General features: G+C 41.4%; 1 protein-coding gene across 1 annotated transcript in view; it reads right to left on the reverse strand.

The window, feature by feature from the left end:
• LOC126259548 (chitinase-3-like protein 1) overlaps nt 1-14,554 on the reverse strand; it is a 32,163-nt gene extending 17,609 nt beyond the window's left edge. The window contains exon 1 of the mRNA XM_049956433.1: nt 14,452-14,554. Within this exon, the coding sequence (XP_049812390.1) occupies nt 14,452-14,457 (6 nt within the window). The 5' untranslated portion in view covers nt 14,458-14,554. The remainder of the gene's footprint in view (nt 1-14,451) is intronic.
• Nucleotides 14,555-25,679: the final 11,125 nt, after the last annotated feature.

Here is a 25,679-nt window from a genome sequence, read left to right on the forward strand (position 1 = left end):
GCCGTTATTACGGCCAGAGGTGGTTGTTCTGGGTACTGATTTCTCAGGATCTATGCACCCAAATTGCGTGAAAATCTAATAACATGTCAGTTCTAGTATAATGTATTTGTCCAATGAATACCCGTTTATCATTTGATTTCTTCTTGGTGTAGAAATTTTAATGGCCAGTAGTGTAATTTCGGTAAGGTTAGAAGTGAGCTCTATTCAAAAACGTCATGTAATTTATCAACAATGCTAGGGAAATTTATCGATCATAAGAAACGGTGATCATCGATTATTCGTCAGTGAGTATGTGCTGTCATACATGGCACATTGCTAACATGCTGTACTCGCATTTGTCAGAGCAGGGGTTAAAATCTAGGTATACACTGGAACATACACTCACATATACATTTTACACACAGCTTTTAGCAGAAATATTGAATCAAGTACGATTTTTTTAAATGGACCGTTGTATGACTGTCAGGACGGGCTCAGTGATGTACCGCTATTTATTAAATGGCCAATGTCGTGACTGACTGACTCGTCACCGCCCAATCGAAACCGCTCATGATAGAAATTAAAAATTTCGAGACGGTGTTGATCTCATTCCGTAGGCATCGTTTAAGAAGGGATCTTTCGAAATTCTAGCCCTAACAGGGTGAAATAGGGGATGAAATGTTTTATGGAATTATTTCATTATGAAAGCAGTTTTAAAACTAAAAGTATGAAAATCTGAAATTTGCTTCTGGGTCGCAAATAAAAAAAATTACGCGTTTCAGTGTTTTTGAAAATGCAACCCCTAACGGGGAAATAGGGCTTGACTGATTCATCTGACTGATTATAGCCCAGTCCGAAATACTAAGGACAGAAACTTGAAATTTGGAAAAGGTATTGTTCTTATACCGTACGTTTAAGAGGGAATTTTTCGAAATTGCGCCCATAAAGGGGTCAAATAGGGGTTGAAAGTTTTTTTTTTAAAATATGTCACTGTTAAGGCAATTTTGAAGCTACAACTACAAAAATTGCTATTCGGTTTCTCGGTCATAAATAAAGAAATATGTATTTCAGCATTTCTGAAAATTTAACAACTATGTGGGATGAAATAGTGGGTGAAGGCTTGTTTCAGAATCAATCATTATTAAAAAAAACTGCTAAAGGATTTATAAAGCTACATCCACTAAAATTGGTATTTAACGTCTCGGTTTCAAAGAAAAAAACATGTTTCAGTCTCTTTGGAAAATCATCCCCAAGGGGAGTAAAATAGACGATGAAAATTTTAATGGAAATATTTCATTACGAAAGCATTTTTTAAACTTAATCTCTGAAAATTTGTATTTGGCTTCTAAGTTACAAATAAAGAAATATGTGTTAAATGATTTTTTTAAATCCAACCCATAAGGAGGTGAAATAGTGGAAGAACATTGTTATGAAAATATTTCAGTACATTACATATATTTAAACCTAAATATATGAAAACTGGTATTCGACTTCTAAAGAAATATGTGTTCAGCGATGAAAGGTTTTATGGAAATATCACCACATGAGCTCAAAAGGCTGGTTTAACAAAGACCTCCTACTCCAGCTACCAGAATCGCCTATGGCCTTAATTAGCGTGAAAAGTGTAGAAAATATTGCTATTTGCGAACAATATAAAAATTCGTTTAAAGAAAAACAAAAAAATCTTATCAGGCCATAAAGTCCACGTGAGCAGAGCAGCGGGCGCCAGGCTAGTCAATACATTCCGACACTTAGGCACATACAGCACTTCAGAATTGCTTGTAAGGCCGAAATTGGACAGTCGTGCAAAATTAAATAAAGTAAATACGTGCAAACAAAAGCCGAGGGATATCCACTGCATTGTCCTTCAAGTATCGTAAAATATGTGACGAATGTGCTGAAATTGTGAGGCAAGAAGGTTCGAATTGGCTGTATCGCTTGCTGCGTGTTCACTGCTCAAAACAAAATGTGATTAGAATAATGTGTGGGGCTCATAGTCGCACATCTTGAAGGCATCTGTTTAAAAAGTTAGGAATTCTTACAACAGCCTCACAGTACATTTACTCAGTAATGAAATTTGTGCCGGCAGTTGTGGCCGAGCCATTCTAGGCGCGTCTGGAACCACGCGACTCAACAAATTCATAGGTCCCCATGTGCATTAACATATGTCGACAACGTTATTTCTTTGACAAAATAAAAGGGGTGCTACGTATGTATAGAGGGTGTTACAAAAAGGTACGGCCAAACTTTCAGGAGACATTCCTCACACACAAAGAAAGAAAATATGTTATGTGGACATGTGTACGGAAACGCTTACTTTCCATGTTAGAGCTCATTTTATTACTTCTCTTCAAATCACATTAATCATGGAATGGAAACACACAGCAACAGAACGTAAAGCGTGACTTCAAACACTTTGTTACAGGAAATGTTCAAAATGTCCTCCGTTAGCGAGGATACATGCATCCACCCTCCGTCGCATGGAATCCCTGATGCGCTGATGCAGACCTGGAGAATGGCGTGTTGTATCACAGCCGTCCACAATACGAGCACGAAGAGTCTCTACATTTGGTACCGGGGTTGCGTAGACAAGCGCTTTCAAATGCCCTCATAAATGAAAGTCAAGAGGGTTGAGGTCAGGAGAGCGTGGAGGTCATGGAATTGGTCCGCCTCTACCAATCCATCTGTCACCGAATCTGTTGTTGAGAAGCGTACGAACACTTCGACTGAAATGTGCAGGAGCTCCATCGTGCATGAACCACATGTTGTGTCGTACTTGTAAAGGCACATGTTCTAGCAGCACAGGTAGAGTATCCCGTATGAAATCATGGTAACGTGCTCCATTGAGCGTAGGTGGAAGAACATAGGGCCAAATCAAGACATCACCAACAATGCCTGCCCAAACGTTCACAGAAAATCTGTGTTGATGACGTCATTGCACAATTGCGTGCGGATTCTCGTCAGCCCACACATGTGGTGGTGAATCGAGGAAGTGCAGTACATACTGACGAAACTAAAATGAGCTCTAACATGGAAATTAAGCGTTTCCGGACACATGTCCACATAACATCTTTTCTTTATTTGTGTGTGAGGAATGTTTCCTGAAAGTTTGGCGGTATCTTTTTGTAACACCCTGCATAAAGATGGTTGCACTAAGCCCAACTAACGCCTAGGAGAAGTACATCACCGGTTTGAGGCACAGATTTTACACGTCTTACACAGACTGCCACAAAATTTCAGCGTCATCAGGGTGAACAGACGAGAGACGACTTACCTCGCAACCGTTGGGGTATGTCTTCGGAGCACTGATGTGCCTGCCAACCGATTCGAGCTGCTTATATACGCCTCGACGGCGGCTGTGCGGATCATACGCGATCAAAGCGGCGCGACGTTTATGACGAGCAAGTTTACCTACCTTACTGAGGTTTGCCGCACGGAAGGGTGTCGACACGCTGCTTACATTAGCTTAGGTGCCTGTGCATACAGGATTAGCCTCGTGTTGTCACTCAATGACGAACACTGCTACTAATAAGACAGCGGGTGCCGACCAGCGGGAAAAGCAGAACCCTTGTGCTGAGTTCTCTATACAGACTCCTCATCCCTAAAAGCTGTGCGAAAACATGAACTGATCCTCTGCTTACTCTGGGATCTACTGCTCTGTGCTCTAGAGACCGCCGTTAACGTACATGAATGACATGCGCAGGGGAAAAAAGGCAAGCAGACAAGTGTATCGTAACTGCAAAAGCTTATCAGCTATGCTGGAATGGTCTTCGGATCTCTAATTGGGAACTTTATTTAGAAGTATATGAAGAGGTAACCAAAATTTCATCCCACAGTGTTTACTTAAAATTTAAGGTGTTCTAAACCCAAAGGTTGTTTGAAACCCGCAGTGGATTAGCAGACACCTTTTGGGGGAGACATACGGTTGCCTTCTTTTACCGAGGGAGGTGGCGGAATGATTAGCACACTGGACTCGAATTCGAGAGGAGGGCGGTTCAAATTCGCGTCCTGCCTTCCCTAAATCGCTCCAGGCAAATGCCAGGATGATTCCTTTGAAAGGGCACTGCCGATTTTCTTCTTCATGCTTGACTCCATCCGAGTTTGTACAGCGTCTGTGATGACCTCGGTGTCAACGGGAGTCTTCCTTTTTTTTTCCTTCCTTCCTATGACATTTGAACTGACTTCCCCAACCATATATAGGGAAACCCAAAGTTTCACGTAAATTTCGATCCACAGTGCAAGTCGATTTTTTCTCATTAAAAAATGTACGTATATTGCCTGAGGTAACAGAAATGAAAAGCATCAGATATAAATACTAGGACTGACCCAAATTAAACATGAGTCCAACACTCACTTCTGACTCGGAGATGTTATAACATCCACGATATATATATTTTTTTATTACGAGTGGAATATGAACGTGTGGAAAATTACGTGACTCAATAATATTCATTCAATTATGTAATTATTTCTTAAAAAGATTATAATTATTTAAAACAGAGACAATATTTGTCTCACATTCTTTGTTAATCTATGTCCTCCTTTTCTTTTGTTTTGTACCCTTTTATCGTCTTCTTCTGATGTACGTCGCCGACCCAAGACGCGAATCGATTTGAGGTCTGTTGAATGAAAAACATTTAATGTAAAATTATTGTACTTTTATGTTCATTTGCTAGTAAAAAAACAAATAGAACCAAATGCGTTAAAACTATTTATGATTAATTATTTAAAAAATCACTTCCTCTTTTAATTATAATTTTGTATTAATTGTTTTATCATAGCTCCAAGAAACGCAGCCATTGTTAGTTGCGATTATATAGCAACTTCGTCTGTACTTCTAGTTAAAAATAACATGGATTTATGTTAAACTAATTTGCAAAATGGCTCTGAGCAATATGGCTAATTTGCAAAACAATTTAATAATTTTTTTATTGGGGGCATCAATTTAAATGATTAATTATTTATTGTGCAAAGGAAAATCTTAATTAAAAAAGAAATCCTCTATCTTTTGTTGGCCGCCATCTTTACTTTTATTACAGCGGCAAATTTAAATTGCTTGAAACTGCAAACAATATGTAAGAAATAAATGTGCACCGGTGGTACTGAACTCTATTTATAAAAGAAAAAATTAATCGAATCAGACTGCATTTTCTAAGAACAGTGCTGATGGTATTTATTGTTGAACAAGATTTCATTGCTGATGTATGAGGCCAAAATTAAAAACTACGCACGAATCACGGAGAAAAATATTTCTGGTAGCATACGTCAGTGTTGTGTGCGGGTGGCATTCTGTGGTTCCCTTTCATGATCAATTTGCTAAGAATAATTAAATCCATCGAAGACAACAATTATAAAAGCTCTGATGCACGATCTGTAATTTTAGTGATATGAACACAGCTTACAGTCACCATTATTACACTACGTCAGATGGATATCTTGTGCAATTGGAACAAAATAATTATCCGGGAGAAGTTGTAGTATGAATAAAGCATTATACATGTGTATAATATTGTCAGCATCATTTACAAAATCAAATCAATGCAACTGCTAAAAAAAAGCAGAGTGAATTCAAATCGCAGAATACCATAGAGTATCGTATCACCCATATTCATTGCATTTGTCCATGTTGATGATACACAAAAACCGCTACAATGTGTTAGATGCAGTTCATCTCTTCGATGTGGCATCTCAAATCTGATCTTGCTATAACGTAGTATTTCAAATATTAACGAAAGAAAGGTTATGAGGGCTTCTAAACTTAACAAAGAGAAGTATACTGCTAAACTGAAACATCTCCACTAGTGAAATGAAATTAATTTCACTTCACATATCATCATCTTTACTGTATGATTAAATGATGATGGCGTCCTCTTGGGTAAAATATTCCGGATGTAAAATAGTCCCCCATTCGGGTCTCCGTGCGGGGACTACTCAAGAGGATGTCGTTATCAGGAAAAAGAAAACTGGCGTTCTACGGATCGGAGCGTGGAATGTCAGATCCCTTAATCGGGCACGTAGGTTAGAAAATTTAAAAAGGGAAATGGATAGGTTAAAGTTAGATATAGTGGGAATTAGTGAAGTTCGGTGGCAGGAGGAACAAGACTTCTGGTCAGGTGACTACAGGGCTATAAACACAAAATCAAATAGGGGTAATGCAGGAGTAGGTTTAATAATGAATAGGAAAATAGGAATGCGGGTAAGCTACTACAAATAGCACAGTGAACGCATTATTGTGGCCAAGATAGATACAAAGCCCACGCTTACTACAGTAGTACAAGTTTATATGCCAACTAGCTCTGCAGATGACGAAGAAATTGAAGAAATGTATGATGAAATAAAAGAAATTATTCAGATTGTTTGGGAGACGAAAATTTAATAGTCATGGGTGACTGGAATTCGGTAGTAGGAAAAGGGAGCGAAGGAAACGTAGTAGGTCAATATGCATTGGGGCTAAGAAATGAAAGAGGAAGCCGCGTGGTAGAATTTTGCACAGAGCTCAACTTAATCATAGCTAACACTTGGTTCAAGAATCATGAAAGAAGGTTGTATACATGGAAGAACCCTGGAGATACTAAAAGGTATCAGATAGATTATATAGTGGTAAGACAGAGATTTAGGAACCAGGTTTTAAATTGTAAGACATTTCCAGGTTCAGATGTGGACTCTGACCACAATCTATTGGTTATGACCTGTAGATTAAAACTGAAGAAACTGCAAAAAGGTGGGAATTTAAGGAGATGGGACCTGGATAAACTGAAAGAACCAGAGTTTGTACAGAGTTTCAGGGAGAGCATAAGGGAACAATTGACAGGAATGGGGGAAAGAAATACAGTAGAAGAAGAATGGGTAGCTTTGAGGGATGAAGTAGTGAAGGCAGCAGAGGATCAAGTAGGTAAAAAGACGAGGGTTACTAGAAATCCTTGGGTAACAGAAGAAATATTTAATTTAATTGATGAAAGGAGAAAATATAAAAATGCAGTAAATGAAGCAGGCAAAAAGGAATACAAACGTCTCAAAAATGAGATCGACAGGAAGTGCAAAATGGCTAAGCAGGGATGGCTAGAGGACAAATGTAAGGATGTAGAGGCTTATCTCACCAGGGGTAAGATAGATACTGCCTACAGGAAAATTAAAGAGACCTTTGGAGATAAGAGAACCACTTGTATGAACATCAAGAGCTCAGATGGAAACCCAGTTCTAAGCAAAGAAGGGAAAGCAGAAAGGTGGAAGGAGTATATAGAGGGTCTATTACAAGGGCGATGTACTTGAGGACAATATTATGGAAATGGAAGGGGATGTAGATGAAGATGAAATGGGAGATACGATACTGCGTGAAGAGTTTGACAGAGCACTGAAACACCTGAGTCGAAACAAGGCCCCCGGAGTAGACAACATTCCATTGGAACTACTGACTGCCTTGGGAGAGCCAGTCCTGACAAAACTCTACCATCTGGTGAGCAAGATGTATGAAACAGGCGAAATACCCTCAGACTTCAAGAAGAATATAATAATTCCAATACCAAAGAAAGCAGGTGTTGACAGATGTGAAAATTACCGAACAATCAGTTTAATAAGCCACAGCTGCAAAATACTAACACTAATTCTTTACAGACGAATGGAAAAACTAGTAGAACCTGACCTCGGGGAAGATGAGTTTGGATTCCGTAGAAATACTGGAATACGTGAGGCAATACTGACCTTACGACTTATCTTAGAAGAAAGATTAAGGAAAGGCAAACCTACGTTTCTAGCATTTGTAGACTTAGAGAAAGCTTTTGACAATGTTGACTGGAATACTCTCTTTCAAATTCTAAAGGTGGCAGGGGTAAAATACAGGGAGCGAAAGGCTATTTACAATTTGTACAGATACCAGGTGGCGGTTATAAGAGTCGAGGGGCATGAAAGGGAAGAAGTGGTTGGGAAGGGAGTAAGACAGGGTTGTAGCCTCTCCCCGATGTTATTCAATCTGTATATTGAGCAAGCAGTAAAGGAAACAAAAGAAAAATTCGGAGTAGGTATTAAAATCCATGGAGAAGAAATAAAAACTTTGAGATTCGCCGATGACATTGTAATTCTGTCAGAGACAGCAAAGGACTTGGAAGAGCAGTTGAATGGAATGGACAGTGTCTTGAAAGGAGGATATAAGATGAACATCAACAAAAGCAAAACGAGGATAATGGAATGTAGTCGAATTAAGTCGGGTGATGCTGAGGGAATTAGATTAGGAAATGAGACACTTAAAGTAGTAAAGGAGTTTTGCTATTTGGGGAGCAAAATAACTGATGATGGTCGAAGTAGAGAGGATATAAAATGTAGACTGGAATGGCACGGAAAGCGTTTCTGAAGAAGAGAAATTTGTTAATATCGAGTATAGATTTAAGTGTCAGGAAGCCATTTCTGAAAGTATTTGTATGGAGTGTAGCCATGTATGGAAGTGAAACATGGACGATAAATATTTTGGACAAGAAGAGAATAGAAGCTTTCGAAATGTGGTGGGTAGATCACATAACTAATGAGGAAGTATTGAATAGGATTGGGGAGAAGAGAAGTTTGTGGCACAACTTGACCAGAAGAAGGGATCGGTTGGTAGGACATGTTCTGAGGCATCAAGGGATCACCAATTTAGTATTGGAGGGCAGTGTGGAGGGTAAAAATCGTAGAGGGAGACCAAGAGATGAATACACTAAGCAGATTCAGAAGGATGTAGGTTGCAGTAGGTACTGGGAGGTGAAGAAGCTTGCACAGGATAGAGTAGCATGGAGAGCTGCATCAAACCAGTCTCAGGATTGAAGACCACAACAACACCAGCATATCATTTAAAGCCATAATGTGTTTTTTTTTTTTTGCAAAATTACATTGTGAAACAATCTTTGCGTGTTCTGCCTATCGTTTGTGCAATATCCAACTAAGAATACTTGATATTATCTGTCTTGTAAGAATATATCGCCCTATAAGCCACGTGAAGCTTTCGCATTTCGCAGCCGAAAAGCAAATCCATGCAGCTCGACTGTGTGGGTCACGTTGATTTGTGTTCCGCTGGTTCTGGTCGTTATGACGAGCTCCCTGTTAGCCCAATTCCATATCTGATACTGATCTTGGCACCTGAATGTAGGTTTAGTTAAGTCTATTACCTTATGTTTTTGACATATACTTTACTTTTATGTAGGTTTTTAGCCTGTATATATAGTACAGTTGACCACGTCGCTCTGGTGCCAGATCGCAGGACTTTCTACGTCCACGTATACATCTACACCTTCACTCTGCGAATCACTGTAAAGTACATGGCAGAGGGTACGTGCCACTGTACCAGTTATTTGGGTTTCTTTACGTTCCAATTACATATGGAACGGGAGAAGAAATGTGTGTAAATGCTTCTAAGCGTGCTGTAATTACTCTGATCTTATCCTCAAGAGCCTTATAGGAGCGATATGTAGGGGGTTGTAGTATATTCCTGGAGTCATCATTTAAAGCGGTTTCTTGAAACTTTGTTGGCAGACTTTCTCGGGATAGTTTCCGCCTGTCTTCGAGAGTCTGCCGGTTCAGTTCTTTCATCATCTCAGTGACACTCTCCCGCGGGTCAGACAAACCTGTGACCAATCGTGCTAGCCGGCCGCTGTGACCGAGCAGTTCTAGGCGCTTCAGTCCGGAGCCGCGCGACTGCTACGGTCGCAGGTTCGAGTCCTGCCTCGGGCATGGATGTGTGTGATGTCCTTAGGTTAGTTAGGTTTAAGTATTTCTATGTTTTAGGGGACTGATGACCTCAGAAGTTAAGTCCCATAGTGCTCAGAGCTCTTTGAACCAACCAATCGTACTGACCTTCTGTGTATACATCTAATTGGTACAAGTACCAGACACGTGAGCGATATTGTAGGATGCGTTGCACGAGTGATTTGTAAGCAATCTCCTTGAAAGACTGATTGCATTTCCCTAGTATTCTGCCAGTTAAACCGAAGTCTGCTACCTGCTGAGGCTGCATGATCGTCCGATTTCATTTTTCTGCTAAGTATTACACCCAAGTATAACTGTGTGACTCACTACTGTTATATTCACGGGATACTTTTTTTTGTTTTAGAAGTGCACAATTTTACATTTCTGAACATTTTGCTCTTGTTGGACCAGTCCGCCTCACGGTCTCTCGTTTGTACCGGCTGGCTTAGGCCTTTTGTCGACATTTCTCTATACAGGGTGTTTCAGAAACAGATAACATACTTTAAGATACGTATTCCCCATATGTAGGCACTAAAACTGATTATTACAACATATGAGGGGCTTATTTCCATAGTGGTACAAGTTCACTTTTGAAAAAAATTGCGTTATCCTCACGTACGTACTCACACAAGTCGTTTTTAATTTATTTGTATTGTGGGACAGCTGCAGCGTCATCCTGCTTTCAATGGAGTACACCTCAATACTGACGCATTAGAAAAAGCAAACAGCAATTTGTCTCAGTAGTGGTTCAAGTCCGTGTGCTTTTGTGCATTTCAGCGTGTTGCTATTTCTTGCGAAGATGATGGATTCAGGAGCATTATCAAGTGACTGTGATACAAGCGATGATCCAGATTTTCAAACCATTGCAGGTAAAGAAAATTTACTTACTTTTCTCTCAGCATTATAGACATTTTGATCCAAAAAAGGAATATGCGAGAATGAAGGTCAGGTCGACAATTACAGTGGAAAATGAGGGTGTCCATCTTAATGTATTTCACATATAAATATGTTTTCAATCACCTGGTGCTGTATAAATCATAACTTGTGTTACTTTCTATCTAGATACCAGTACCGATGACGATGAAACTTCCAATGAAAGGGCAAAAAATTACGAAACAGGAAACACTGTTAGTGATGCCTGTGCCAACGGTGCAGTCGCAAATATGCAGACAAAAAGGAAGCGTACTCGAAGCAAGAAAGGTGCAAGGAAAACGGACACATATGAAAAGCATATTAGAAAGAAAAAAAGGAACGCTGGGGAGTTATAGGTCACAGCAACTGGTCAATAAATTCCTCCAAAAACATTTCGCAATGTGGACTGCAGGTGTGCACGTAAATGTTTCAATAAAATTTCTGAGGATGAGGAAGACGTTATTTGAACATTTCTGGGCTACGGGTGATATTAATCGGCAAAACAGTTATCTGAATGGTTTATGTACGTATCATTCAGTTAACCGCTAACAGCCATGAGATGGCTCTGGTTCTCAGAAAAGCTGTATTTATGAATATCGATTACATGTGAACGGAAACTGTGCAATAGTATGCAACAAGTTTTCCTTGAATACTTTTGACATATCTAATGGACGACCCTCTAGGCTTTTAACAAAAAGCAAGGAAAAAGGCACACCTCACCTTGATGGAAGGGACGAACATCAGAACAAATTCTCTATGCCGGAAGGTCTGATCAATGATGTAAAGGAACAAAAGGAACACTTCAAAAGCTTTCCAGTTTCCGAGAGCCATTATGCAAGGAAGGATAATCGCCACAAAAGGTTTTTAAATTCTGAGCAGTGTGTGGCCAAAATGTACGATTTGTACAAAGATAAATGCATATCTCAGAATAAAGAAATTGCGGGGGAGTATATCTATCGAGAAATCTTTAACAAAGACTTAAACCTGTCATTTCGACTACCAAGTAAAGGCACTTGCTCTTTTTGTCACAAATTGAGCTTTGAAAAGGACGCTGTTACCAATGCAGAAGAAAAGAAAGCTTCAAACTGAAAAGGAGCTTCACCTTAGGAGGGCTGAAGCTGCAAGAACAGCAATGGCTACAGAAACAGCATGTAGTGAAGGGGCGGATTCCCAGGTGTTCGTGTTTACCTTTGACCTGCAATAAGCACTTGCATTTCCTAACTGACAACATCGATATCGTACTACAAAAGAAACATGTACGTGTATAATTTTGGTTGCCACAATTCAACTGACGGCAAAATCCATATGTATTTTTGGGATGAAACATCTGGATCAAGGGGTTCACAGGAAATTGGTACCTGTTTATTGAAACATATTGAAAAGTGTGTCACTTCTCAAAAACAGGTAGTTGCGTACAGTGACACGTGTGTTGGTCGAAACAGGAATATAAGCATTGCCCTAACACTAATGAAAGTGACACATTAACAGGTTTACATACAATGTTCAATTTATTTTATTTCAGTAGTGGTACAGCTCCATTACCTCCACTATTCTGCCTTTAATGCTGCTGAAATTAATGATCCAAACAAATAGAAAGAAAGGTTCATATCTAGCAACAAGCCATAGACTTAAATATTTCTGGTATCTCAACTGCAGATTTTTCAGCGCTCATTTAACTTTAGGACTCTGTATCTCAGAATGAACAAAAATGGACTTGCACTATTGAAGTAAGCTCTTCATATGTCCGTAGATTCTTGGTTTCCGAGTTGTGGCCTTCCAAACAGTGATATTCACTTGAACGTGTTTCTTCTCGCAGGTAGTTCTCGTGACAGCAGATATTACTAGCACTGTTAATTCAGAGGTGAAGCCTACTTTCAGTGATGTGTTGGGTGTTCCACATGTTTTCAGACGTACATTGCATATACGGTATGCTGCGGTGCGTCGTCGTAAGTGCCAGGGGAGGTACCCAAAGCGAAGATGTCCAGATAAGAAGACAATTCAACGAATTCATCGCCGTTTGGTTTACGCTTGTGGGAGCCTTCAATCTCCTGGTCTACAGCTCCAGATGTAGAGGAGAAGATTCTGGATTCCGCGCACACGACTCCTATCAGCACACGGAGGTCAGTGTTGCAAGTGAATATTCCTCATAGGACTGCCTGCGACAGCAATACCTGTGTCCTTATCATCTACAAAATGTACAGCCCCCGTGATCAGCAGATACCTTCAACGAGTTATGTTTTGCTAGTGGTTCTTGCAGCAGTGTGCTACAAATCCGAACTTTTCTGCTTTAGCGTCATTCACAGATGAAGCACAGTTGACACAATATGGCATTACAAACTTCCATAATCAGCATGTATGGGTATGTAAAAATCCACTTGCAATTGTTCCACCTCGTCACTAAATGCAGTTCTTCCTCAACATGTAGGCAGGTATCATTGGTAATGAGTTAGTTGGGCCCCATGTACTTGTAAATAGACTTAAGGAGCAGGCGAACACAAACTGCCTGGGAGACATTACACTGAAGACATTTCAGTGGTCATACGCCAACAAGATCAGTTCTTGTATGATGCCGCTCCTGCACACTACAGCCGTGTGGCCCGCCGGTACTTGGATCGAATGTTTCCTGACCGATGAATAGGTAGAAGTGGTCCAATTGCTTGGCCTCTGCGCTCACCTCATTTGAACACTATCGGCTTCTACTTGTGGTGTCATTTAAATGCATTCGTATGCTCGTCTCTGGTGCCTGACATGGAATCCCTTCGCAATCGAACTATGGCAGATGGTGAGGAAGTACAAAATCCTCCTAGAATTTTGGATCGTGTTCGTAGGGCCATGAGACATCGATGTGAGGTCTTTAGCGAAGGGAGAGGTGGATATTTTGCACATCTTTGTAAAGACAACTATCGCGGGGAGAAAAACATTCAGGCGAATGTCACCATTTTGAAGGCCGTATCTCGGAAACCAAGTGTTTCCGGAGACATGTTGTAGTGAACTTTTTTATTGTCTACACATAGGGAATACATACCTGATTTCTTCCCTCTATTATGAAACGCCCTGTATGCATTTCTGGAAATGTCCCTAGACTTTGTAACGTCTCTTAGCAAAACACATATGTGGTAAAGAAAAGCGAGAAAAGAATCATTGAACTGGATGATTGTAATTGCGTGGACAACGATTGTGTGAAATTTATGTAATAAAGTGAAAGCATTTATGTGTCATGTTTTGTTCTTGTATAGAATTATGTACTGATTTTTTTAAAGATAATATCTGTGTCGGCGAATACTGAAACCGCCACAGACGATACTTATTAAATATCAAACAAAGATGAGAATATGTGACAAGTATAAATAGTAGTGACCGAACATTAATTTCTCTGTCGTCTTCTTGGAGTTACGTGAGCAGGAAGAGCCTGTGACGTTATATTGTACGCTTGCGTAGCATTCTTTTGTCAAGATTGAGAGACGTACGCCATTAGGTACTCATTGTAAAGGTGTGTAATAATTGAATCTGTTTAAATGTTCTGAATAGAGTTACTTAGCGAAAACTTGCATTATGATTTATAATAAGCGTGCCTGGTATTTTATCCCATCCTTTTAAGACATTTTCAGTTATTTAAATATTATTCGTGGTGCAGAGCTGCGCTACGAATGAACGAGCCGCTGCCGCGGCGCATTCAAACTGCATGAAATGAAACCAATCATACCGCAAAGAAGCGGACAGGTAATAGTAAACTAAAATTATTTCTTTCAGCTTTCGGAATTGCAGAGCAGAGCAGCAGATTTTATGATGTGTTTTACAGGTTGACGCGGGCTGCTGATAATACATTATTAACAGTGCAAAAAAATAATTTACCTTCATAACGTAAAAGAAATCTTGCTGTGTGTAGTTCTGGTCTGGCAAACATTACAGTAAAAACATCTTTTTCTCTGATAATAGTCTCATGTTCTCGTGTTAGTCGTGGTACTTATTGGTGTTTTACTGTTAACAAAAATCCACTGCATAATTTTGATGTTGAACAAACATTGGGTACTGTAACATCAGTATTGATAACGAAATAATTTTCATTAACCTTTTCAATAACTGTAAAGTAAGGAAGATATGTTGAACTTTATGGCGAGTTACAGTAACGAAATAATGTTCCTTTAATAGAAAGCCAGATCCAGAATAATAAGAACATAACATTGTTTTGTTGAAAATTAATGATCCAAAGAAAGTCACAGCACAGCATCACTAAAAGGTATTTCGGGGCTGTTTTCGTAGCAATATATTTTATCTCATATATTAGTTGTTACGCGAGCAATAATAATAATTACAAAGCAAAAAGAGCCAGCGAAAACTTACACACTACTTAATCTAACTTACCTTAAACTAACTTACGCTAAGGACAACACACACACCCGTGCCCAGAGGAGGACTCGAACCTGCGACGGGGTGAGCCGCGCGAACCGTGGCAAGACGCCTTACTTACATCGCGCGGCTACCCCGCGCGGTTAGACATTTCTTCTATCCTTCTGTGCCGTCAGTGTCGAAACTAGTTATGTTGCAACAGTGTAATCTATTTTCAAATCACATATCTACTTATACAATCAACTCTCTGTAGTCTGTTTAGTTGCATTGAATTGCTTTCTTTCACAGTTATGGGCTTGAGTACATTGATTTGTCTTGTCCAGTTATCTTTTCTATCAATGTAAAGATCTAGTACTACGCGTTTACTCATTTCGCAACACTAACGCTTACCCACTTAGCCACCGAGCCTACTTACGGAAGCGTAAAACTGAAAATTAACCAACGCGCCACATATCCCTACGTAACATATGGTGTGTGGCAGAAGATGCACAATGTGTCGAATGCTTTACACTCATTATTTAATGGATGGCATGCGGGAAGAAATGAAGCTCCGAGATGCAGAACCACGTAAGTCCACTTCAGGCTTAAAGTGCTTAACACTGGGCACTCTGGCCGTTCGCCGTACGGACGTGCATGTGTCGGCCGTGTGGAAGGCGACTGTATCCCTTACGGGCGCAGCTTTTCCATTCGCTGAAATGCGTTTTCGCGCATGCTACACGACTGCCGGCTGTGGGATGGCCGTAGCAGTTCGTATTTTGTCCACTAGATTCAACAGGAGTCGATTTACAAGTGTGCCTTTACTAGACATGTTGCAGAACTCATGACGAACAGAAAGGGCCAACCAACGAGCTTCAAAACAACGAAGCAGAAGCAAAAGTTTTTTTTTTTTTTTTTTTTTTTTTGAAAGGGTCCTATTCTAGCTCTGAAATGGAAAAATGAACCTCTCTAGAAAACGTCAGGTAACCACCAAAGAGATTTCTGAATGTTCAAAAGAAGATTTTACAAGAACAAAAAAGCCAACAGTGTCATAGATTATAGTATGAACTAGACTGTGGTGACCATATCAGTCAGCTACTACCCATTCGCAAGCAAAACAATGAAGTGGTGGAAAAAATGGTTATTTTACGTTTTCCTAACGTATATTGAGAATGGTTTTTTTTCCGAAGATGTCACCAAGCAAAAGATAGCTCTAACGGAATTCCCAAGAAAACGTTAGCATGGGCTTGGTAGCTGCAGGAAGAGATAATCGATCATTGGATCCAACACCAACGACTAGCCTAGACAGAAATTTTGGCCGCCATTTTCCAGAAAAGGTACTAACCACCGCCAGCAAAGTATATGCCACGTGCTACTGTAAAGTTTGTTCTGGCAAAAGAAAGAAAGAGACTGGCAAGGAGGTAAGGAAAGAAAGGAGATGACGATACAAAGATTGAAATTTTGGACTTTGTGTTCGAACATGTTTTCAAGACTACCATACGAAAGGAAATTATGTATAAATTAGATTTAATCAGTTTTAGTTATAAAATATGAAACAAATATGCACTTGGAGAGTTATTCTTTTGTTTTTATTTCTGCTTGAGGTCTCTATGAGTAAATTTATAACGCCAGTACTGATGCGAATATACATAAGAAAGTATATTTCCTAATTTATAAGGTACGGGATTTAAAATGATGTTAGATGCGTACCTATAAGAAGCTTGATGATTACTCTTTAAATTTGCTAGAAAATGGCCAGTTCACCTACGCAGTCAAAGAGGAGAGATAGCAGTGTTGAGTGTGTTAAAGACTGGCATTGATATCTTTGTATCTTCTTACACGGAAATGAAGTCCAACACGACACAGCCTTCCATTCGAAAACCCGCATAACTGAACGAAGAAAATAATAGTAATTGTTAACAGCACTAGTACGGAACAGTGGATTTTTTTAAAATTATATTTTGTTAATATAGTATCTTCTGTTGCATAAGACACACTGTCATTTCGCGCTGACGTAAAATTAAGTTATTAATCGGATTTTAACAGCTATTTTCGTCAATATTATGTAGTAAATAAGTGTATTAATGCCTTTTCCTGTTCACAAGAAGCGAAAAGTTCATAATAAGTTCAATTTTAAATTTGGTTGCGATAAACATGGGATAAAATTCAACTTGATTTGTTTTGTTACAGTTTCTATTTCGTGTAAAAAGCTACGTAACGATGTACATAGTGTTAATAAACGGAAATTAACGCAGGTTCAATTTCGGTTAGCTTTTTATAAGGTTATCCAATGATAGAAGTTGGTACATGTAGACGTAATTTGTATATGCCTATCCGCGAACATAAACGCAACTGTAACTGGAAACTAACACGACCACGGGAGATAAATAGTTAATAGTTTGGAATTAGCATATGAGGATAGGAAACTGCGATTTCATTGCGCTCACTGTAGTGTGACAGAAGAATAGATTTCTAGTGAGACGCTCACATGAATATGCAGGTTATGTATAAAGAACCAGAGGAACATAAAACAAGAGGCGAAGATTTGTGCTCTTCAGGCAGCGAAAATTGAGTCTAAGCAGCCTGGGTGGGGAAAGGGGGGGGGGGGGGGGTGGATGCAAATTGGGATGTGGGAAAAGCTAACAGAAAAGCGGAGGAAAAACACTTGTTTTGATAGTTCTCTTACCGTTGAGCAAAAGAACGGATATAGCGTGCTGTCTGTTGAAGGGGAGGAGTCTCTTTCCACTTTATAAGAAAGTGGAGTGTAGCAGACCATCAACAAAAATTTAAGAGACAGTTTGGAAACTAAGTTGAGTACAAAAATAAAAGACTTGCTGCTAGGTAGCAGTCATGTCAGAAATGTAGGCGAACATCTGCACGAAAAACTAGCCTCAGGATACCGGGTCACAACCATTGAAATACCTAGTGCTATCATTGGTCAGGGAATAGGAGATATTGAGGCATAACATTTCAGTCACGTCGGTTCGGCATGTGTCCTGTTGCCGAGTAGGCGCAATGTCGGCCATGAGCCCTGATAACTTGTTCCATGTGTGGTGGCATCGACGCATATAAGACGCGAATGGCGTCCTGTGGTATAGTCATCCATACTGCAGTCTTCTTGTTGCAAAGTTCAACTGTGATGGTTGGCATTGGGTCACAGCGCTGCACCTGTCGTTACATTGTATCCCACACATTTTCGATTGGGGACAAATCTAGTGATCTGGCGGCCCAGGGCAAAAGGCTGGCATCCTGTGACACCAAGAAGGCAGGTGTTCGTGCAGAAACATCTGGTCGTGCATTGTCTTGCTGAAAAATGGCGTGTACGGCGTTATGCAGAATGGATATAGTTCCGGGTTGCAGGATGTCATTCACGTAGGTCACACTCGTAACAGCCCCATAATAGGGCCGTCATTTTCAAAAAACAGAACATGGATTCGTCCAAAAACACTATCCGAATCCATTCCTGTCCCCAGTGACGTCGTTCCGTACATCATCGCCGTCTAACAAGTTTCTGCACATTCGTCAAATGTAGGAGGGTAAGTGGACGACGCGCACGTGACCCATGTGTAATAAACGGTGACGGACTGTCATCGCTGATAGTGTTCGAAGTGTTCCACTGTTGCGCCAGAGCCAAGGAGGAGACAGACCTGTCCTGAAATGCCATTCGGATGAGGTGTCGATCTTGTCGAGGGATAGTCTGTGTGTTGTGACCTGACCCATCTCGTCATGTTCTACGGCCTTCCATGAACCATTCTGGATACACCCTTTGCACTCCTGAAACACTTCGTCCCACACGAGTAGCAGTTTCCCAGATGGATGCATCACATTCTCTCGTGCCAATAATGTGCCCTCTTTCAAACTCACTAATTTGACAGAGCGATTCGCGCATACGTCTGAGAGGCATCCCGCACATGTGCTGAAGTCACACTGATCCATTATCTTCGGTTTATAGAGACAACGATAGCCGCAGGCACGTTTTACCGGTAGGTGGTGTTGCATCGCGACATCGATGTTGACCTTGAACACGCGGGCCGACATGGTTCAAACGGTAAACATTTCTGCAAAATATACTTATGTATACGTTGTCCTCGGTGGTGAGTGTTCATCGGAGGTGAGGGCATCATCTGGAGTGCCCCAGGGAAGTGTGGTAGGTCCGCTGTTGTTTCCTATCTACATAAATGATCTTTTGGATAGGGTGGATAGCAATGTTCGGCTGTTTGCTGATGATGCTGTGGTGTACGGGAAGGTGCCGTCGTTGAGTGACTGTAGGAGGACACAAGATGACTTAGACAGGATTTGTGATTGGTGTAAAGAATGGTAGCTAACTCTAAATATAGATAAATGTAAATTAATGCAGATGAATAGGGAAAAGAATCCAGTAATGTTTGAATACTCCATTAGTAGTGTAGCGCTTGACACAGTCACGTCGATTAAATATTTGGGCGTAACATTGCAGAGCGATATGAAGTGGGACAAGCATGTAATGGCGGTTGTGGGGAAGGCGGATAGTCGTCTTCGGTTCATTGGTAGAATTTTGGGAAGATGTGGTTCATCTGTAAGGAAGACCGCTTGTAAAACACTAATACGACCTATTCTTGAGTACTGCTTGAACGTTTGGGATCCCTCAGGTCGGATTGAGGGAGGACATAGAAGCAATTCAGAGGTTGTCTAGCTGTCGCAGTGTCCGCATGTAGCGTTTGCTGCTATTGTTATTCTGCATTCGTCTTACTGGTAGGTTTGATCATAACGCGAGTGTTACGCAAATGCTTCAGGAACTCGGGTGGGCGTCTCTAGAGGAAGGGAGACGTTATTTTCATGAATCGCTACTGAGGAAATTTAGAGAACCAGCATTTGAGGCTGACTGCAGTACAATTTTTCTACCGCCAACTTACATTTCGCGGAAAGACCACAAAGATAAGGTAAGAGAGATTAGGGCTCGTACAGAGGCATATAGGCAGTCATTTTTCCCTCGTTCTGTTTGGGAGTGGAACAGGGAAAGAAGAGGCTAGTTGTGGTACGAGGTACCCTCCGCCACGCATCGTATGGTGGATTGTGGAATATGTATGTAGATGTAGATGTAGATACACGTCCTGTGAATATGAACGTTCCATCTCTAGTTGTTCAAGATATTCTGATTTTTTTAGCATGAGTGTACATGTGAGTTTTGTTGATGTTCCTTTCCCAGCGAAACTTCTGCAGCGTACGCAACAACCTTGGCACCGTTTCCGCCCATCCACATCCTTCAAACAGTCCCGATCTCTTCCCATGCGATATCCATATTTTTGGATCCCTGAAGAAAGACATAGGCGACCGATGTACAGGTGCGAGCCTTGCTACAATCATGGTTCCGTAGCCAAACTCGAACATTTTTCCATGAAAGCATTGATCCTTTTGTCACTCAGTGAGATGAATGTATTAACAGCTGTGGTGAATACTTTTGAAGCAAAGTAAACGACTCACTTGCTTTTTTCCATCTGTATCCTTACCATATAACTGTCCCTCATAGGTTAAAAGCTTGCTTTCAAAGATAGCAGAGACCACTAGATACTTGACGGTTATGTCTTACTCCAGTTAACAAATCATCCATCGCCCAATCAAACGATACAACGTCGTTCGGTTTATTTACTCGTATTACATTACGATTATACAGGGTGAGTCACCTAACGTTACCGCTGGATATATTTCGTAAACCACATCAAATACTGACGAACCGATTCCACAGACCAAACGTGAGGAGAGGGGCTAGTGTAATTGGTTAATACAAACCATAAAAAAATGCACGGAAGTATGTTTTTTAACACAAACCTACGTTTTTTTTAATGGAACCCTGTTAGTTTTGTTAGCAATCTAAACATATAAACAAATACGTAATCAGTGCCGTTTGTTGCGTTGTAAAATGTTAATTACATCCGGAGATATTGTAACCTAAAGTTGACGTTTGAAACCTCCCACGTTCAGTTGCGTGTTGTAACAAACACGGGCCACGGTTGGCGAGCAGCATCTGCAGGGACATGTTTACGATGACGACCGTGTTTACGAGTGTGGCTGTTGTGCACTGTTGTGGTTTGGTCTAGCTGTCGCAGTGTCCGCATGTAGCGTTTGCTGCTATTGTTATTCTGCATTCGTCTCCGCACGCAGACCAACTGTAGTACACCGTGTTACCAGACGTCTGTGATAGTGTAGTGTTGTAGGAACTGTGACCATGGTGTATTCGAACTCTGAAAAGGCGGAGATAATACTCATCTATGGCGAGTGTCGACGAAATGCAGCTGAAGCCTGCAGGGTGTATGCAGAACGGTACCCGGACAGAGAGCATCCAACGTGCCGCACATTGCAAAACATCTACCGCCAACTGTATGCAACAGGTATGGTCGTAGCACGCAAACGGGTCCGTAACAGGCCCGTCACAGGAGAAGCGGGTGCAGTTGGTGTGTTAGCTGCTGTTGCCATGGACCCACACATGAGTACACGGGACATTGCGAGAGCCGGTGGACTGAGTCAAAGCAGTGTCATGCGCATACTGCATCGTCACCGCTTTCACCCGTTTCATGTGTCGCTACATCAGCAATTACATGGTGATGACTTTAATCATCGAGTGCAATTCTGTCAATGAGCATTAACAGAGAATGCGTTGCAGTTCTACCTGTTTACCGATGAAGCGGGTTTCACAAACCACGGGGCAGTGAATCTACGGAACATGCATTACTGGTCCGTGGACAATCCTCGCTGGCTCAGACAGGTAGAGCGACAGCGACCGTGGACTGTAAATGTATGGTGCGGAATCATTGGCGACCACCTCATTGGTCCTCACTTCATTGCAGGGGCCCAAACAGCTGCAACATACATCGCGTTTCTACAGAATGGTCTGCCAACGTTGCTCGAAAATGTCCCACTGGAAACGCGTCGACGTATGTGGTATCAGCATGATAGTGCACCTGCACATTCCGCAATTAACACTAGGCTGACCCTTGACAGGATGTTCGACGGGCGTTTCATAGGACGTGGAGGACGCATAAATTGGCCAGGCCATTCTCCTGATCTTACACCTCTGGACTTCTTTCTGTGGGGTACGTTAAAGGGGAATGTGTACCGTGATGTGCCTACAACCCCAGAGGATATGAAACAACGTATTGTGGCAGTCTGCGGCGACATTACACCAGATGTACGGCGGCGTGTACGACATTCATTACGCCAGAGATTGCAATTGTGTGCAGCAAATGATGGCCACCACATTAAACATTGGCCTGACATGTCGGGACACACTCTATTCCACTCCGTAATTGAAAACGGAAACCACGTGTGTACGTGTACCTCACCCCTCATGGTAATGTACATGTGCGTCAATGAAAGAGACCAATAAAAAGGTTTTAGCATGTGGACGTAATGTGCTGTTCCAGTCTCTTCTGTACCTAAGGTCCATCACCGTTCCCTTTGGATCCCTACGTCATTCGGCGCTCTCCGGTACACACGATCGAACAGCGGAGGAGTGGTACTCAAGCGTCAACCTTAGGTTACAATATCTCCGGATGTAATTAACATTTTACAATGCAACAAACGGCACTGATTACGTATTTGTTTATATGTTCAGATGTGCTAACAAAACTAACGGGGTTCCATTAAAAAAACGTAGGTTTGTGTTAAAAAACATACTTCCGTGCATTTTTTTATGGTTTGTATTAACCAATTACACTAGCCCCTCTCCTCACGTTCGGTCTGTGGAATCGATTCGTCAGTATTTGATGTGGTTTACGAAATATATCCAGCGGTAATAGGTGACTCACCCTGTACATGCTGGTTGTGACAGATTGCAAGAATGCTAAGAAAAAGTAACACGAAAGAATTGCCATACAAAACACTCATCCGACCGATTTCTGCGTCTACATCTACGTCTACGAAAGGTTACAAGCTATCTGACTTGCCTCCTTCCATTAATAAGCTAATACTATGTGCTCCTTGTCATGACTGGACTGGAGATATGCAAGAGACATGATTCTCATCATTTTATTTAAGTCTACAACATACAACAGCCCTCTCCATGTTGTCGAAATGGCAAGTTGTACTAGATTCTCAACAAATCAATACGATCATGGCACTGGAGACAGATCACCTAGAGAAACTCGAAGGGTTGTTACAAAAATTTCATAGTGTTAAAATTTTCTCTTCTATCAGCCTCCGATCGAGTTTATGGCAAGTCGGCTTACACTCGGCATGCAGGCAGTACACTAAATTTCTTGATTTCAGGAATTGTTACCAATTCAAGCAACTGCCCTCTGGCCTGAGTATTTCAGCTGCCATTTATACGAGGACTTGATGGGATCCTTAACGAGTCGTTGAAAGACAGAATCATAAGCTACGTTGAAGATATTGTGGTTGCCGAAAATGAGTGGGGGGGGGGGGGGGGGGACCTGAGAAGGTTCTGCATGGGCTACTCTTTACGTTAAGGGAACACAGAGTTATTATAAACGTGAAAAATCACAAGCTGGTATATAAAAGGTAGAATTCCTCGGCCACGTCGTCTCTGGTAAAGGCACTGCATCTTGCATAGATAAGGTCACCATTGTAACTACATTTCCTACTGCCATGACAAGAAAACAGTTACAAGGTTGTCTCAGAATAATATATTTTTAGAAAAAATTTACAACAGTAGAACCTCTGCGTATGCGAACTAACCCGCAAAAAGACAGCAGGGGTGTGGGACAGCGCAGCAGAGAGCGAGTTCCACGCACTGAAAGAAGCGTCAAGGCACGCATCAGTACTGTACATCCTGATTTTTCAAATGGGAACTGACAGTTCTAGGACAGGGTTAGCGGTTTTGGTCTTTCAGGAGGTTGAGGAGAATGGTAAACGGGTCCAAACGCACATAGGATTCTGGACTCAAGCATTAACTAAGTGCAATTGGAACTACTCTGTCACAGAACGGAGGTTCTGGCTGTCATCTGGGGCTTTGATAAATTTAGATACTTCCTGTATGGTCGAAAGATGCGGGTCTTCACTGATCATAAAGACCTGGAATTCCTACTGACCGCCAAGTTGAGCAGCAGAAGATTAATCAGATGGGTGTTAGTTCTTCAGGAGTTCGAATTTACTATCACATATGTGCCTGGAGTAGCCAACATTATTGCGGATGCACTATCGCGATCATCAAACGGACTTGTGGGTGATGTTCAGGACGACTTGGAAGAAAATCACTTCAGTCTCTTCTACATGCACAAGGTAGCTTAGAGAACGCAATTACTTTAACTACGAGAGACATCATCAGGGAACAGGATAAGGATCTGGTTGTCATAGGGTTAAAAGCTAAGTGGAAAGACTAAAGCAACGTGGCCATCAGATAGTTTTACCTACAGAGAAGTGGTATTTTGTATTGCCGCAGGATAACAATGGATTCAGAGTGTGTGGTGTGCATCCTGGAAGGGTTGACAGACAAGATAATTTCGTATACACGCCACAGCCATGCAAACTATGGTCTGCATAAGTGTTTCCTGAGGCTGAAGGCACTGTGCCACTTTAACAACATGGAGAGGTGTGTCAGGAAAGTTTTTTATCTGAATGTAAAGACTGTCAAAAGGCCAAGCCTTCGACACAGACTACTCAGGAGTAGAGGAACAAAACAGGTTCTGGCACAAATAATTTATTCAAGATGACAATTGAGTTTTCATCATCCCCTATGACAACACACCTCTCCTCCATTCCTGGAAAAGGCGGACTTTTGTTTGGCAGGAAATAGGTCAACTGAGCTACTTCCACTAACCTAACTCCCCCAACTCCCATGACATCGCCCACCCCCTCCTCCACTAATGAACTGGAGGAAAAAGACAGAGACTGTGTTGAACTGTAGGAGAGAAATGGTGTAAGATACTTATTTATTGATTTTGAAAGGAAATGTGTTCTCAATGGTGTTATCTGGCTGGTGGATTGTCCTCCATATTCCGCTGGTCCCCCCCCCCCCCAATATTCACTGCCCTGGCCCCCACTTTTCCTGATTGCACATGCGTACGGTATGTTCGACTGAAAGATTGAAGACAAATTGACCTAGTCCACATCACTGCCACTAGAGGGTGCTGGAAACTATTCCACAGCAACCCCCCACTTTCTGCTGCCCTCCATTCCCCACTATCCACATTTCAGCTGCTTGTTTGGAGGCATTGTCAGACAGAAAAAATTTCAGAGTCCTGCAGCTAGAATGGTGTTCATCACTTGTCTGGAATGCTGAGTGGGCTTAGTTTATTTTTGCTGCTGGATTTAGAGGTGTTGAGGCACTTTTTTATTTCACTCACTTTTAGAAACAGCCATCACATTGATGTTCCCGTGAGGGGGAAATGCAATGGTGACAGCAGAGGTGAAAGTTTCACAGTCCACTTTGATTAAAGCCCATCTAGGCAGGTGTCCTTGGGCCTAACGTTGGGGCAGTGACAGGAAGATGGGGAAGTGGTCAATACCACACAGGTCGTCATGTGCTCTCCATTGGATAGATAGGAGAAGTCTTGGGCTGCAAATTGATAATCACTGGCCAAGTAACTACCATGAGCCACACTGAAATGCATGGCGGACATAGTATTTAAGAGGCAGTGGTCGAACTGAGACAGTAAAGTTTCAACATTTCTGCCTCGGCCAGTAAGCACAGTGCACCCCACAAGGGGTTATGGGCATTAATATCTCCAAAAAGTAGGAACGGTTTAGGGAGTTGATCAATCAGTGCAGCTAATACATTCAGTGGTATGGCACCATCTGGAGGAAGATGTACATTGCAGACAGTT

The sequence above is a fragment of the Schistocerca nitens genome, chromosome 5, assembly GCF_023898315.1.
Source record: "Schistocerca nitens isolate TAMUIC-IGC-003100 chromosome 5, iqSchNite1.1, whole genome shotgun sequence".
Taxonomy (NCBI): domain Eukaryota; kingdom Metazoa; phylum Arthropoda; class Insecta; order Orthoptera; family Acrididae; genus Schistocerca; species Schistocerca nitens.